Here is a 16,880-nt window from a genome sequence, read left to right on the forward strand (position 1 = left end):
AAGTATACTGCAGTGTAGAATTCCATATAATTTATTTTCTATTTGTAACTGAAATCCAGCATTGCATAAAAAGTATAATCTAAGAAGGCAGCAAAATGTAAGCGACATTAATGATCATTTTAATTAATTTTGTATTCTGTAATACACGGTCGTGTTGTCTTTATCATCCAACCGAGGAGGGACTGTCGGTTGTTCCTTTGCGCGCAGATCTCACTTTAAGAGGAGGAGCTGATCTGAGATCGGCCCTAAACATAGAGCCCGTTACCTTAACGGTGAAGATCCGAACGAAGTTCTCCGCCCCTTTCTGCACTCCGGCTCGGGCAAGCGGAGGGATCCCAAATGGTAAAATGGCTGAGAAGCAGAGGCACGAAGGCAGGGTTAAGATAGGACACTACATCCTCGGAGACACGCTCGGAGTCGGCACGTTTGGCAAAGTGAAGAGTTAAGTCGTGTCACTTTTCTTTGCTTTTGCTGACGGCGCGGCCGATTTGCAGTGAACGAATGTTTTCGTCGCCGTTACCGTTGAACTCGCCGGCGGACGGTGTGCGCAACATGCGCAACTCGAATTTGCGGACCTGCCAGTATACTAAACGTCTCTTACGCACAGACCGTGCGTACAGTGGTGCAGAATATGGGGCTGCGGCGCTATCGTTTCATCCAACACCGCAGCGCAGCATTTTCCAGTCTCTTAAAGCCAATTTGCAAACGTTGCGTTGGACGCGTAGGGGCGTCAGTTATAACAGTTATTGGGATAAACGAAACTGGGCTTCCCCTTGATCCAATGTTTCAGACACGTGTCATCGTTTACACGACCCCTCTCCGTTATTCTTGCCATGTGTACGATAAGATCACAACTAGTAATATGTTGCGCTAAATATACAGTACGGTACATTTATGTTGTGTTTCTGTCTGATCTATGCTCTGTGTTCGCAAGATCGGACGGAGACAGCCAATGTTTTACTGTAATTCATTTACAAAGCTTTGTTGACCTTGCCAAAATTCAGATCCCGCATGGCATGGTGAGTTTTATACGTCATGGTCTGGTCCAAGGAGTAGCATTTCTTACGGACGTCTATTTTGCCTAACAGTGCGATTTAACAGTGCCTAAGACACTCAGAAATACTCGCAAGTGGGTGAGTAGGAATTATTAAAAAAAAAAAAGGTCGGAAGCGGTGTTGTCGTTTAAATGGCAACGAAAAACCGTCTACGAGCTCGTCGGGTCACAGTTTAGACGACCTTGAAGGCAGGAAAGGAGTTTGGTTAAGAAAAGCCCCCAAGGCGACCTCCAGCCAGCCGCCAAGGTCGGCAGCGCACCTTTACCAGAGCGCAGCCACCTACCCAGACGCGCCGTAACGCAGAACAACCCCGAGACGAGCGCCTTTCTGCCCGTGTCGTGGCTCAGCGAGTGTGTGAACGAAACGCTGGTAATGTGGCTAATGCAGGCCTGCCAGTCAAGCGTCACGTGTCAGCGGAGTTAAATATCCGACGGGGGCACATTAGTTCGAGAGAGGGGGGCCTTGTGCTTTGGAAGGACGGAGGTGCGGTAGCCGCACTCCGGTTTCCGTGGAGTGCAGCCTAACCCATTTTTATAACTGACATAGAGTGAACGTTATGTTCATCGGCTCATTTTTTTTCCCGGAAAAATAATTATGAAAAATAATTATTTTAAATAGCGATTGAACCCTTTGACAGAATTTGTGTAGACAACTGTCAAGAAATGGTAACTCGCTTTCATTAATAAATTTAAAAGCCACTTATCTATAATAAAGAAGTTAATTTGTAAAGTAAGTTATTTTACTCAAACATGCAATAATTGAGACAACCCAGGGGCAAAGTGCTAAACACTTACACTCTCCACGTCACATATCTAATGCAATTTAACAGATTTCCAACCTTTTGGGTGAGTGCAACATACTTTTATACTGCAAAGTAATGATTGTTTTGTTAAAGTTTCCCTTTAGGTTCTAACAGACATTTTTAAGATTACAGAGACTGAGATACTTAAAAACAGCTCATTGCAACTGATAGCCATCTAAAACAAACCGCAAGTATGATATTGCAGTACTTAACACTGTTTTCAAATAGTAACAACACAATCTTAATGTAAGTACTGAGATCAAGGCTGGCGTTTCCTTGTTCAAGTTCAGCTCACATTACATTTGTAAAGTCAGAATTGGGAAGCTTGTAAAAGTGGGACCATTGTCCTGTAGTGCTGCCCTGGAAACTGTGGGCTGATTTCTTTGGATTAAAAAAAGTCACGGTGGTGGTGTTACTTCTGAGCTCTCATAATATATTGTGTGTGTGTGTTTTGTCTAACAGTTGGAGAGCACCAGCTGACAGGACATAAGGTTGCTGTTAAGATTCTGAACAGACAGAAGATCCGCAGTCTTGATGTGGTTGGCAAAATCAAGCGAGAAATCCAGAACCTTAAGCTGTTCCGCCATCCACATATCATCAAGTTGTGAGTGGAACACACACACACACACACACACACACACACACACACACACACACACACGCATGCATGCACACACACACACACACACACGCACGCACACACACACACGCACGCGCACACACACACACACACACAAACACACACATGCACACACACGCACGCACGCACACACACACACACACGCACACACATACACATTGTCTGATGAGCAGAGAAAGCTTTCCTTGGGCTTATGATCTTTAAATATATCCCATTAATATGAGGCTATAAAATGGTCCAATATTGTATTTGCTACAAGAGTTGATTACTTGATCCACTGTACTGTTAGGCCATGAGAAGTATAAACGGGTGCAGAATCTGATGAAAAGTGTAAGTGTTGGCACCAGGCCGAGGCCCTGTCTGGCCACTAGGGGGAGGCCTCGAGTCAGGCACGCTACTAATTATGCTTGATGACCAACAGCTGGGCTAGGCCCAGTGACCCAGTCACTCAGTGCTAGGTCTTTGCTGAAGTTCTGAGCCAAGCTCCTAGTCAGTAACTCTGGGTAGTGAGGTCTGTGAGCCCTTCTGCTACACCTCCCCTCTCCAGTGTCCCCCTCAAATCTGTCTCTCTCCCAAGGCTCCCCTTAGCCATTACAGTTCCTCCCTGTTTTCTGGTTTTGTTTGGGAAGTTTTAGTTTGGTTTTCCCCAGTGCATCGGGACTGCCATTCTTCCCGTGGTGTCCCTTGTTCTCCCCTTTTCCACACTCGGCATGGTGTGTAGTTTTTTCTCTAGTTTTGTTGTCTTCCATTCCTTTTAAGTGCAATATACAGAGAGGTCATTTTGACGGCCGGCGCAGTGTAGCGAGAGTTCGTTTTCCTCCCAGTAGAGCGGCCGGGGTTCAACTTTACTTCTCTGCTTTTACCTGTTCTAAGATCTAACTGTTTTGCACATGGGCCCACCATCATTAAAGCATCATTAAAGTAGGCTGTTGGTTCACCTATCTGATCTTGGTTTGAGCCCTGTTACAAAAAGAGTCAGTTATCAGGTTGAGGTTTCTACTAAAATAATATTAAATATCAAATAATCATTATGCTAGTTACCATATGCAGTACATTGTCTTCTATAAGGGTCGCATGCTACGATGTTAGAAAGTCATTTTTCCCAATGTTACATTCTTTCATGATTTTACAACCAAGGTTTTAAAGATATTGACGCAGGCCGCACTTTGCAGCTGATAACCAGCACCTTGATATCTGAGCTGTGGGGAAAGATTGTTATAGTTTGAGAAAGAAATCTCTTCCCACACAGGCCAGGTTTCAGAGCAAGGAGATAAAAAAGACTGCGTAATCTGTTTAGACTACCTTTCATGACTGCCGTCTGTGTGCTACCTTTCTCTCTCCCTCTCTGTCTCGCTCCGTAGTCAAAGGCTGGAAAAAGCCTTTTATCCCTCCCCTAATCCCGTCTCCTTCCCCATTTCTTGTCCTGTTTGTCTGAGCAGCTGCTTTATACCCCCCCCCCCCCCCCCCCCCCCACACACACACACACATCTCAGAGCGGTCTCTCTGCTCCTTTACGGGAGTGGCTGGGTAGCAGAAAGCTCCCAGGGACCGGGCACACAGACCCTGCTGGCCAGGGGATTGGCTCAAGCGTTGCCCCCAGGCGCACCTTGCTGGAGGTGTGGGCCGCGCAATGGTAGACGGACTCCCGTCACGTAGCACTGGTCGTGATGCCTCGGTGCTTATTTATTGCAGCTTGGTGCACTGTGGAATATTATTGCAATAATATGAAATGTATACCATCACTTAAAAGGACATGAAAACATGAATCACGTGAAAACACAGACACTCTTCATATAGATATAGCAGAAGTGTTCAGTTCTAAAATCATGCCAAAGTAACTTTGTATTCACAGCAGAATACACCTGAATGAAGAGCTATAGCTTAAATCTTGTGGTAATATTAGAACATACTGTTAACCCTCTATATGTGTGTGTGTGTGTGTGTGTGTGTGTGTGTGTGTGTGTGTGTGTGTGTGTGTTGCAGGTACCAGGTGATCAGTACTCCCACAGATTTCTTCATGGTGATGGAGTATGTGTCTGGAGGGGAACTCTTTGACTATATCTGTAAGAACGGAAGGGTGAGTCTGACGTTGACTCATTTCCTCTCTGTCCCCTCAGGATTCTCAGGCTCTGGTTGTATAATGTGATGTAACTGTACAAGCTTTAGTTGTATTTTCAGGACTTTTTTTGGGGGGTGGGGATGGGGGGGTAGATGGTTTGTGCACTGCATGCCACTGGTCACTGACCAGTTCCTGACCACAGGACCACTGCTGAATGGATATTATTTGGGTGGTGGATGGTAGTGGTGTGGTAATGGTGGAATGGTTGTAGTGGTATGGTAGTAGAATGGTAGTGGTCTAGTAGTAGCAGTATGGTAGTAGAATGGTAATTGTATGGTAGTAGAATGGTAGTGGTCTAGTAGTAGCAGTATGGTAGTAGAATGGTAATTGTATGGTAGTAGAATGGTAGTGGTCTCGTAGTAGCAGTATGGTAGTAGAATGGTAATTGTATGGTAGTAGAATGGTAGTGGTCTAGTAGTAGCGGTATGGTAGTAGAATGGTAGTGGTCTCGTAGTAGCAGTATGGTAGTAGAATGGTAATTGTATGGTAGTAGAATGGTAGTGGTCTAGTAGTAGCGGTATGGTAGTAGAATGGTAATTGTATGGTAGTAGAATGGTAGTGGTCTAGTAGTAGCAGTATGGTAGTAGAATGGTAATTGTATGGTAGTAGAATGGTAGTGGTCTAGTAGTAGCGGTATGGTAGTAGAATGGTAGTGGTCTAGTAGTAGCGGTATGGTAGTAGAATGGTAGTGGTCTAGTAGTAGCAGTATGGTAGTAGAATGGTAATTGTATGGTAGTAGAATGGTAGTGGTCTAGTAGTAGCGGTATGGTAGTAGAATGGTAATTGTATGGTAGTAGAATGGTAGTGGTCTCGTAGTAGCAGTATGGTAGTAGAATGGTAATTGTATGGTAGTAGAATGGTAGTGGTCTAGTAGTAGCGGTATGGTAGTAGAATGGTAATTGTATGGTAGTAGAATGGTAGTGGTCTCGTAGTAGCAGTATGGTAGTAGAATGGTAATTGTATGGTAGTAGAATGGTAGTGGTCTAGTAGTAGCGGTATGGTAGTAGAATGGTAGTGGTCTCGTAGTAGCAGTATGGTAGTAGAATGGTAATTGTATGGTAGTAGAATGGTAGTGGTCTAGTAGTAGCGGTATGGTAGTAGAATGGTAATTGTATGGTAGTAGAATGGTAGTGGTCTAGTAGTAGCAGTATGGTAGTAGAATGGTAATTGTATGGTAGTAGAATGGTAGTGGTCTAGTAGTAGCGGTATGGTAGTAGAATGGTAGTGGTCTAGTAGTAGCGGTATGGTAGTAGAATGGTAGTGGTCTAGTAGTAGCAGTATGGTAGTAGAATGGTAATTGTATGGTAGTAGAATGGTAGTGGTCTAGTAGTAGCGGTATGGTAGTAGAATGGTAATTGTATGGTAGTAGAATGGTAGTGGTCTAGTAGTAGCGGTATGGTAGTAGAATGGTAGTGGTCTAGTAGTAGCAGTATGGTAGTAGAATGGTAATTGTATGGTAGTAGAATGGTAGTGGTCTAGTAGTAGCGGTATGGTAGTAGAATGGTAATTGTATGGTAGTAGAATGGTAGTGGTCTAGTAGTAGCAGTATGGTAGTAGAATGGTAATTGTATGGTAGTAGAATGGTAGTGGTCTAGTAGTAGCGGTATGGTAGTAGAATGGTAATTGTATGGTAGTAGAATGGTAGTGGTCTAGTAGTAGCGGTATGGTAGTAGAATGGTAATTGTATGGTAGTAGAATGGTAGTGGTCTAGTAGTAGCAGTATGGTAGTAGAATGGTAATTGTATGGTAGTAGAATGGTAGTGGTCTAGTAGTAGCAGTATGGTAGTAGAATGGTAATTGTATGGTAGTAGAATGGTAGTGGTCTCGTAGTAGCAGTATGGTAGTAGAATGGTAATTGTATGGTAGTAGAATGGTAGTGGTCTAGTAGTAGCGGTATGGTAGTAGAATGGTAATTGTATGGTAGTAGAATGGTAGTGGTCTAGTAGTAGCAGTATGGTAGTAGAATGGTAATTGTATGGTAGTAGAATGGTAGTGGTCTAGTAGTAGCAGTATGGTAGTAGAATGGTAATTGTATGGTAGTAGAATGGTAGTGGTCTCGTAGTAGCAGTATGGTAGTAGAATGGTAATTGTATGGTAGTAGAATGGTAGTGGTCTAGTAGTAGCGGTATGGTAGTAGAATGGTAGTGGTCTCGTAGTAGCAGTATGGTAGTAGAATGGTAATTGTATGGTAGTAGAATGGTAGTGGTCTAGTAGTAGCGGTATGGTAGTAGAATGGTAATTGTATGGTAGTAGAATGGTAGTGGTCTAGTAGTAGCAGTATGGTAGTAGAATGGTAATTGTATGGTAGTAGAATGGTAGTGGTCTAGTAGTAGCGGTATGGTAGTAGAATGGTAGTGGTCTAGTAGTAGCGGTATGGTAGTAGAATGGTAGTGGTCTAGTAGTAGCAGTATGGTAGTAGAATGGTAATTGTATGGTAGTAGAATGGTAGTGGTCTAGTAGTAGCGGTATGGTAGTAGAATGGTAATTGTATGGTAGTAGAATGGTAGTGGTCTCGTAGTAGCAGTATGGTAGTAGAATGGTAATTGTATGGTAGTAGAATGGTAGTGGTCTAGTAGTAGCGGTATGGTAGTAGAATGGTAATTGTATGGTAGTAGAATGGTAGTGGTCTCGTAGTAGCAGTATGGTAGTAGAATGGTAATTGTATGGTAGTAGAATGGTAGTGGTCTAGTAGTAGCGGTATGGTAGTAGAATGGTAGTGGTCTCGTAGTAGCAGTATGGTAGTAGAATGGTAATTGTATGGTAGTAGAATGGTAGTGGTCTAGTAGTAGCGGTTATGGTAGTAGAATGGTAATTGTATGGTAGTAGAATGGTAGTGGTCTAGTAGTAGCAGTATAGTAGTAGAATGGTAATTGTATGGTAGTAGAATGGTAGTGGTCTAGTAGTAGCGGTATGGTAGTAGAATGGTAGTGGTCTAGTAGTAGCGGTATGGTAGTAGAATGGTAGTGGTCTAGTAGTAGCAGTATGGTAGTAGAATGGTAATTGTATGGTAGTAGAATGGTAGTGGTCTAGTAGTAGCGGTATGGTAGTAGAATGGTAATTGTATGGTAGTAGAATGGTAGTGGTCTAGTAGTAGCGGTATGGTAGTAGAATGGTAGTGGTCTAGTAGTAGCAGTATGGTAGTAGAATGGTAATTGTATGGTAGTAGAATGGTAGTGGTCTCGTAGTAGCAGTATGGTAGTAGAATGGTAATTGTATGGTAGTAGAATGGTAGTGGTCTCGTAGTAGCAGTATGGTAGTAGAATGGTAATTGTATGGTAGTAGAATGGTAGTGGTCTAGTAGTAGCAGTATGGTAGTAGAATGGTAATTGTATGGTAGTAGAATGGTAGTGGTCTAGTAGTAGCAGTATGGTAGTAGAATGGTAATTGTATGGTAGTAGAATGGTAGTGGTCTAGTAGTAGCGGTATGGTAGTAGAATGGTAATTGTATGGTAGTAGAATGGTAGTGGTCTCGTAGTAGCGGTATGGTAGTAGAATGGTAATTGTATGGTAGTAGAATGGTAGTGGTCTAGTAGTAGCGGTATGGTAGTAGAATGGTAATTGTATGGTAGTAGAATGGTAGTGGTCTCGTAGTAGCAGTATGGGAGTAGAATGGTAATTGTATGGTAGTAGAATGGTAGTGGTCTAGTAGTAGCGGTATGGTAGTAGAATGGTAATTGTATGGTAGTAGAATGGTAGTGGTCTAGTAGTAGCGGTATGGTAGTAGAATGGTAATTGTATGGTAGTAGAATGGTAGTGGTCTAGTAGTAGCGGTATGGTAGTAGAATGGTAGTGGTCTCGTAGTAGCAGTATGGTAGTAGAATGGTAATTGTATGGTAGTAGAATGGTAGTGGTCTCGTAGTAGCAGTATGGTAGTAGAATGGTAATTGTATGGTAGTAGAATGGTAGTGGTCTCGTAGTAGCAGTATGGTAGTAGAATGGTAATTGAATGGTAGTAGAATGGTAGTGGTCTAGTAGTAGCAGTATGGTAGTAGAATGGTAATTGTATGGTAGTAGAATGGTAGTGGTCTAGTAGTAGCAGTATGGTAGTAGAATGGTAATTGTATGGTAGTAGAATGGTAGTGGTCTAGTAGTAGCGGTATGGTAGTAGAATGGTAATTGTATGGTAGTAGAATGGTAGTGGTCTCGTAGTAGCGGTATGGTAGTAGAATGGTAATTGTATGGTAGTAGAATGGTAGTGGTCTAGTAGTAGCGGTATGGTAGTAGAATGGTAATTGTATGGTAGTAGAATGGTAGTGGTCTCGTAGTAGCGGTATGGTAGTAGAATGGTAATTGTATGGTAGTAGAATGGTAGTGGTCTAGTAGTAGCGGTATGGTAGTAGAATGGTAATTGTATGGTAGTAGAATGGTAGTGGTCTAGTAGTAGCGGTATGGTAGTAGAATGGTAATTGTATGGTAGTAGAATGGTAGTGGTCTAGTAGTAGCGGTATGGTAGTAGAATGGTAATTGTATGGTAGTAGAATGGTAGTGGTCTCGTAGTAGCAGTATGGTAGTAGAATGGTAATTGTATGGTAGTAGAATGGTAGTGGTCTAGTAGTAGCGGTATGGTAGTAGAATGGTAATTGTATGGTAGTAGAATGGTAGTGGTCTAGTAGTAGCGGTATGGTAGTAGAATGGTAATTGTATGGTAGTAGAATGGTAGTGGTCTAGTAGTAGCGGTATGGTAGTAGAATGGTAGTGGTCTAGTAGTAGCGGTATGGTAGTAGAATGGTAATTGTATGGTAGTAGAATGGTAGTGATCTAGTAGCAGTGGTATGGTAGTAGAATGGTATTGGTCTAGTAGTAATGGTATGGTAGTAGCTTGGTAATATTAGCATGCAGCAGCAGTGATTCTGTGGTCAGAAACTGACCATTAATGAGGGGTCATAGAGTGGATAATGTGAATGTATGTTGCCCCATTAGTCACTTGCTCTACTGGGCAGTGAAACAAGTCACCTTTTTTTTTTATAACGCTAGCATGGTGTAGTTTCTCTGTTGTACGTGAGCATATGAAAGACCTACATGTACTGAACACAGATCGTTCACCACAGTTGAACTGCTTCAGTAGTGAGCTACATGATCACTAACACTTACTTCACAACGGTTTAGTGATGACTAGCAACCCACTTTTGTCTTGTCGACTCTGGAGTCCAGATTAACATTTGACCTTGGCTAACCCATGACAGCCACTGGGTCATGCATGACCTTTGATCCATGTGAGCTGCTTAGGAACTGGGTCAGCAGGTGAAGGGGTCAGGCCTTGGCCTATATATACATGCTCTGTCAGAATCAGCTATTTATATCAACACAGTGCTTGCTTGACACAGGTGTAGCGTAGGATGTGGATGTTGTAGAAGGCAGAATGCAGGACATATTGCGTAAGCAAAATGTGCTGAAGCACTGTGTGCTTGTGTGTCTGCAGGTTTGTTTTACAAATATTTTTAATATGTTATGACATACATATGCATTCCCCAGATGTTCTGTAGCATCTCTGTATATGGACTGCATGCCTTCGTGAGCGCTACACGTTGATAGAGATAAATGCCGGCCATCAAAGATCTTTATTCTTTGGAGTTTTAAATGCGAAGAAATGATTAATAACCTGTTTTGTGTGTGTGTGTGTGTGAGAGTGAATGTTGTATCTTAATGTTTGTCATATGCTTAATGTTTGTGTCATTTACTTTTGATATGTTCCTAAGAGGGCTTCCCAGTGCATGTATCTTTAACTCTTCCAGAGTGCACATCCAGTTGAATCTGAACCTGAAGCTGCGGGTGTAATGTAACTGCTACTTGTTACTGAAGGTCACTTTTAAAGAATGTATGCTTTCTGATTTTTCTTTCTTTTTACACCACCCTCACTCACTCCCTCTCCTTCCTCCAACCTCCCCACCCCCCACCACCCCCAGGTGGAGGACAGTGAGGCACGGCGTTTGTTCCAGCAGATCATCTCAGCTGTGGACTACTGTCACAGACACATGGTGGTGCACAGAGACCTGAAACCAGAGAATGTTCTTCTGGATGGCAGCATGAACGCCAAGATCGCCGACTTTGGTACGGGGTGGGTGGGTGGGCAGGCGGGAGGGGGTTGGGTGTCGCTTAGCAACTAGCAACTTTGATGTCCACTATGGTGCTAAGCCTTTTCCACAGCTGGTTTGGTGATCACCTTAACCCTCATCGAACAGCCAAGTGCAGCTGTTAGGAATTAAAAATGATCCTGGAGGCTGATTTATAATTAGTGGGTGGGAAAAAAACAAGCCTCCCTCCTAAATGCAAATGCCTGACAAAGATTTGTGCTGTGATGTGATGTGTTTCTGTGTCATTTTGTGAGGCATTATTTTTGCTGTAAGAAGAAACAATTGCCTGTTTCTCTTATGATGGCTTTGGCTTAATTCCATGTTGTCCAAACGGCACCTTTCAGCTAATTGACATCCACCTCCTTCCAAAGTGTGGTTCTCTCCGCCCTCTACTGCAATTATACATCAAGCCTCATTAACGCCGACCTCATCAATCATTGATCAATCACGATCAAACATTGATGAAGCAGCTCCAGGCAGCCATTAGGTAATCAGGGTACGGCGCGGCCCTCGCTAATAACAAGGCCCGTGCACGTCCGATGTTATGTGCATGGTTTTTAGGTCTCTCGAACATGATGTCAGACGGGGAGTTCCTGAGGACGAGCTGTGGATCGCCTAACTACGCTGCGCCAGAGGTCATTTCTGGAAGGTGAAAGGTCATGATCTCTGACCCTCTCACATTTTTGATCTGGATGTTCAGACAACAGGTTATGCAGCATTGCCTTTTGGTTTTGTGTGTGGCTATTCAGTCTGTGCAGTAAAAGGAGCAATTATGTTCACCAAGGCCTTCAGTAATCATCTGTACATTTTTAAAAGTCATTATTAATTAATTAATTAACTAGTCTTTATTGCTAATCTTTTAAGAGGTCAAACTGGTTTTGCCTTAGAATCCCATTCATTGAACTGTGAGGAGTGTGATTGTGTTTCGTCTCTCTCTCTGTCAATCTCTCTCTCTTTCTTTCTCTCTCTCTCTCTCTGTCACTCTCTCTCTGAGTCTCGCTCTCTCGCTCTCGCTCTCTCTCACTCTGTAAGACCTGCTGTGTGTTGTCACGTTTCTTTTTACCAGTACCACAACTGCGCTCACTAAACAGGGTTAACCCTCGGAGGCAGTTACCTAAAGCACAAAGATACTTGGTCACACAGGTGGTAGGGTCATACATATACATACTAAGTACATATATATCATCATAGTAATAATTCTCTATTGTTAATAATTATTTAAAATGTATTAATATTAATAGTTTAAATGTCTAACCTTAACATTAGTGGCCAATCAGAAATGTTTTTACCATTGCATTTTAAGGACAGAAACATATAGCTGCTGTAAAAAAGCTCCTTGTTGTTTTGCGCACACACCTGTGTGGGTACACACACACACACACACACACACACACACACACACTGTCTTCACCTGTGCGCTGCTGGCTCCCCTGCGTGCAGACTGTACGCGGGCCCAGAGGTGGACATCTGGAGTTGTGGCGTGATCCTGTACGCCCTGCTGTGCGGGACGCTGCCCTTCGATGATGAGCACGTGCCCACTCTCTTCAAGAAGATCCGCGGTGGCGTCTTCTACATCCCTGAGCACCTGACGCGCTCCGTAGCGAGTCTGCTACTGCTCATGCTCCAGGTGGACCCACTGAAAAGAGCCACCATCAAAGACGTCCGGTCAGTCTCCAGCCGAGGAGTAGCGTAAACGCGCATCAATACTATAAAAAAGCAACGTGACGCTTTTTAAAACGTCTTTAAACAGCTTGTTTGACAACTTTCAGTTAGGACCATAGCACTGCGATGGCGCTTATTAAGCTTCTTATTGATTTCAGTTTAAATACAGATTCTGGAAAAACATCTTTTCTTCTGCTACTTGATTTCGGTGCCGTTTTTGGCACCATCAATCATAAAATGCTCTCCGGTAGATTTGAGAATGAGGTGGGACTCTCAGGAACGGTCCTAAATGGATCATATCTGCCCAGCAGAGACTACTTTCTTACTATAGATGAATATGCTTCTGAATGAATGTCCATGACCTGTGGCACCCCCTTTTGTTCTGCTCTGATTAATGCTCCCTCTTGGAGAAATCCTCTTAAGTCTATGAGAAATCACAGCTATGCAAATGACATTGTTTTACTGGGCTTGACGACGACAGTCCCAGCGTGAGCAAGAACAACTAAAGACAAAAGTGAAGTTATTTTATTTGGAATTAAAGATATGTAGACTTGCTGCCTATCTTGACTCTAAAGCCCTTAAATCAAAAGCAGTTATTTAATCAAAAGCATTTTATTATCTCAAAATTAGACATTTTTGGTCAAAGCAAGTCCTTGAGAGACAGATCCATGATTTTATTTCCAGCAGGACTGATTATTGGTCTCTTCAACTGTGTTTAATTTAATTTAAATAAATTGGGGTGTTTCCTTTTTGTTACATTTAATTATTTAAATTCTTCTGTGACTGTATATAAAGTCACCGTCCTAACCCCGCCCCCTGTCCTAACCCCGCCCCTTGTCCACTCTGCTTGTGTCTGCCCACAGTGAGCACGAGTGGTTCAAACGGGACCTCCCCGGCTACCTGTTCCCGGAGGACCCCTCGTATGACAGCACAGCGGTGGACGAGGAGGCCGTGCGCGAGGTGTGCGAGAAGTTCGAGTGTGCCGAGGCCGAGGTGCTGGGCAGCCTGTTCAGCGGCGACCCACAAGACCAGCTGGCAGTGGCATACCACCTGGTCATCGACAACCGTCGCATCATGAACCAGGCCAGCGAGTTCTACCTGGCTTCCAGCCCGCCCACGGGCTCCTTCATCGAGGAGGGCGTGCCCCTGCCCCCGGGCATCAAGCCCCACCCCGAGAGGATGCCCCCGCTCCTGGCCGACAGCCCGAAGGCCAGGTGCCCGCTGGACGCGCTCAACACCACCAGACCCAAGCCGCTGGCCGTCAAGAAGGCCAAGTGGCACCTGGGGATCCGCAGCCAGAGCAAACCCTATGACATCATGGCCGAGGTGTACCGCGCCATGAAGCAGCTGGACTACAACTGGAAGGTGAGGGCACACCGCACTCACACGGCACTCGCACACACCCACACTGTACTTACACTGCACTCACACGGCACTTGCACACACCCACACTGTACTTACACTGCACTCGCACACACCCACACTGTACTTACACTGCACCCACACGGCACTCGCACACACCTATACTGTACTTACACTGCACTCACACGGCACTCGCACACACCCACACTGTACTTACACTGCACTCACACGGCACTCGCACACACCCACACTGTACTTACACTGCACCCACACGGCACTCGCACACACCCACACTGTACTTACACTGCACCCACACGGCACTCGCACACACCCACACTGTACTTACACTGCACTCACACGGCACTTTCACACACTCACACTGTACTTACACTGCACTCACACGGCACTTGCACACACCTACACTGCACTCACACTATACTTACACTGCACTCACACGGCACTTGCACACACCTACACTGTACTCACACTGCACTCACACTGCACTCACACCCAGTTTTCAAACCTCCCCAGCCCCCACCTCCCACCCTCACTTTTCCATTGCAGTTGGGAATGTTCTGTGCACCCTGTTCCATAAAGGCGTGGGTGATGGAGGAGTTTGTAATGAAGGCGTGGGTGATGAGGGCATGGGTGATGGAGGCGTGTGTGATGGAGGAGTTTGTAATGAAGGCGTGGGTGATGAGGATGTGTGATGGAGGAGTTTGTAATGAGGACATGGGTGATGGAGGCATGTGTGATGGAGGTGTGGGTGATGAAGGTGCGTGTGATGAGGGCGTGTGTGACGGAGGCGTGTGTGATGAGGGCGTGTGTGATGAGGGCGTGTGTGATGGGGGCGTGTGTGACGGAGGCGTGGGTGATGAAGGCGTGTGTGACGGAGGCGTGTGTGATGGAGGAGTTTGTAATGAAGGCGTGGGTGATGAGGATGTGTGATGGAGGAGTTTGTAATGAGGACGTGGGTGATGGAGGCATGTGTGATGGAGGCATGTGTGATGGAGGCATGTGTGATGGAGGTGTGGGTGATGAAGGCGTGTGTGACGGAGGCGTGTGTGACGGAGGCGTGTGTGATGAAGGTGTGTGTGATGAGGGTGTGTGTGATGGAGGCGTGTGTGACGGAGGCGTGGGTGATGAAGGCGTGTGTGACGGAGGCGTGGGTGATGAGGGTGTGTGATGGAGGAGTTTGTAATGAAGGCATGTGTGACGGGGCGTGGGTGATGAGGGTGTGTGTGATGGACGAGTTTGTAATGAAGGCGTGGGTGATGGAGGCGTGGGTCCCCCTGCACCCACCCTCCAGCATGGGTGATGAGGGTGTGTGTGACGGAGGCGTGTGTGACGGAGGCGTGTGTGACGGAGGCGTGGGTGATGAGGGCGTGTGTGACGGAGGCGTGGGTGATGAGGGCGTGTGTGACGGAGGCGTGTGTGACGGAGGCATGTGTGACGGAGGCGTGGCTCTGTGGTGTGTCCACCTTCCTAGGTGGTGAACCTCTACCACTTGAGGGTGCGTCGGAAGAACCCCGTCACTGGTAACTTTGTGAAGATGAGTTTGCAGCTCTACCAGGTGGACAACCGCAGCTATCTGCTGGACTTCAAGAGCATCGACGGTAAAGTCCAGGACACACACGGCTAAACAAAACCATTCAGATAGAAGTCTGTAACAGCATGGAAAGATTTAGGATTACCAGGATGTCAAAGAATCCTGCAGCAGGGGTGATGGGCACAGGGCGGATAACTGCGCCACCAGAGGTGAGCGAGCACCGGACCCTGCATATCAATAAGGGAAAGGAAACAGGTGTGCCAGTTAGCAGGCCACACCCCCTGATCCTGTGCTAGGCCACTCCCCCTGACCCTGTGCTAGGCCACGCTCCCTGCCTAAGTGCTCTCCCTCCTCTCTTCTCTAGATGACGTAGCTGAGCAAAAATCCGGCTCGTCCACGCCGCAGCGCTCCGGCTCAGCGGCTGGGTTCCACCGGCCCCGTCTCAGCATCGACTCTGCCACTGTTGCCGTGGAGATACCGCAGCTGAGCAGCTCGCTCCCAGGCACTTTCCCGGGCAGCACACCCCTGCTGGCACTGCGCCAGGGAAGCCACACCATGGACTTCTTCGAGATGTGTGCCAGCCTCATCACTACACTGGCACGCTAAGCTGCTGTCACACACACACACACACACACACACACACACACACTCACATACTTACATCCATATACACACACATTCACACACTGTAGCACACAATAACCTGTGTTACGGGTAAAGCTATTGAGCAACTCTCACCCTGTGTAGCAGTCACCATTACACTTCAGTGTAGTAAAAATCTCTCTAGCTCAGCAGTGAGGTCTTCTGACGCCTGTGTAGGTTTCAGAGCCCTTCATTCAGTTTGTTTTTGTATATCATGTATTCATAATACTGATTCAGTTATGTTATACATGTATTATACTGTCTATATGCACCTAGTCCTCACTTTAGTACCTGAATTGCTGTTAAATGCAATGGCATACCAAAAACTAGGTTTCTATGCATACGGAGAGGATTGATAATAATTTAGATATCAGAATATTTATTTTTTGGAGATTAAGATATTTAGTTGCTTTACTTAGACACTATTTTGTGGTGTGTGGAAATAATTGCAAGTGTTCTGAAATGCAGGCTTGAGTAACGCGATATGGTTATAGGGAAGGCTCCCAGCGAGCATGTTAAGACTAACCAAACACACGCCATCTTTAGTATAAAGCTCTGACAACCGCTGCTGTCGCGTTGTTTACTTAGGTTGTTTACTTAGGCAGAACAGTGATTTTTCACTTCTGAATAAAAGCTCTGTGGCCTTCTCTGGTCGAGTAGCTTCGGCGGTGTGCAGTAGGGCTCTAAGCAGTGAGGCTACCTGTGAGGAGAGGGCAAATGTGTACGACCCGGAGCGTAAACACGGAGGCGTGTTATGGCTGAGAAGAGGAGGGCTGTGTTCGGCTGGCCCTGAGACAACGCACCGCATCGCACGCTGGCCTTGGTCAAGGGAAGACAGGCAGAATAAGCAATCACAAGCCCTGAAGGTCTGAACCTCAGCCGCAGGGAGATTTAGAGCCTTGGACGTGGAGGGAGAGAAAGAGGAGGGTTGGAGATTTAGAGCAGAGGAAGGAAATGAAAGAAAATGAGCGGAGAGAT

At 45.5% G+C, this 16,880-nt stretch overlaps 1 protein-coding gene across 1 annotated transcript; it reads left to right on the forward strand.

Annotated features, from left to right (window-relative positions):
• Positions 1–207: 207 nt before the first annotated feature.
• Positions 208–16,549, forward strand: prkaa2 (protein kinase, AMP-activated, alpha 2 catalytic subunit). Its single transcript, XM_027029493.2, has 9 exons — positions 208–441; positions 2,320–2,461; positions 4,481–4,574; positions 10,520–10,664; positions 11,249–11,336; positions 12,128–12,352; positions 13,213–13,714; positions 15,201–15,327; positions 15,625–16,549. The coding sequence occupies exons 1-9, from the start codon at positions 348–350 to the stop codon at positions 15,864–15,866; spliced, it is 1,659 nt and encodes a 552-aa protein (XP_026885294.1). The 5' UTR covers positions 208–347; the 3' UTR covers positions 15,867–16,549.
• The last annotated feature ends 331 nt before the right edge of the window (positions 16,550–16,880 follow it).

This window comes from Electrophorus electricus, chromosome 3 (assembly GCF_013358815.1).
Source record: "Electrophorus electricus isolate fEleEle1 chromosome 3, fEleEle1.pri, whole genome shotgun sequence".
Classification (NCBI taxonomy): Eukaryota; Metazoa; Chordata; class Actinopteri; order Gymnotiformes; family Gymnotidae; genus Electrophorus; species Electrophorus electricus.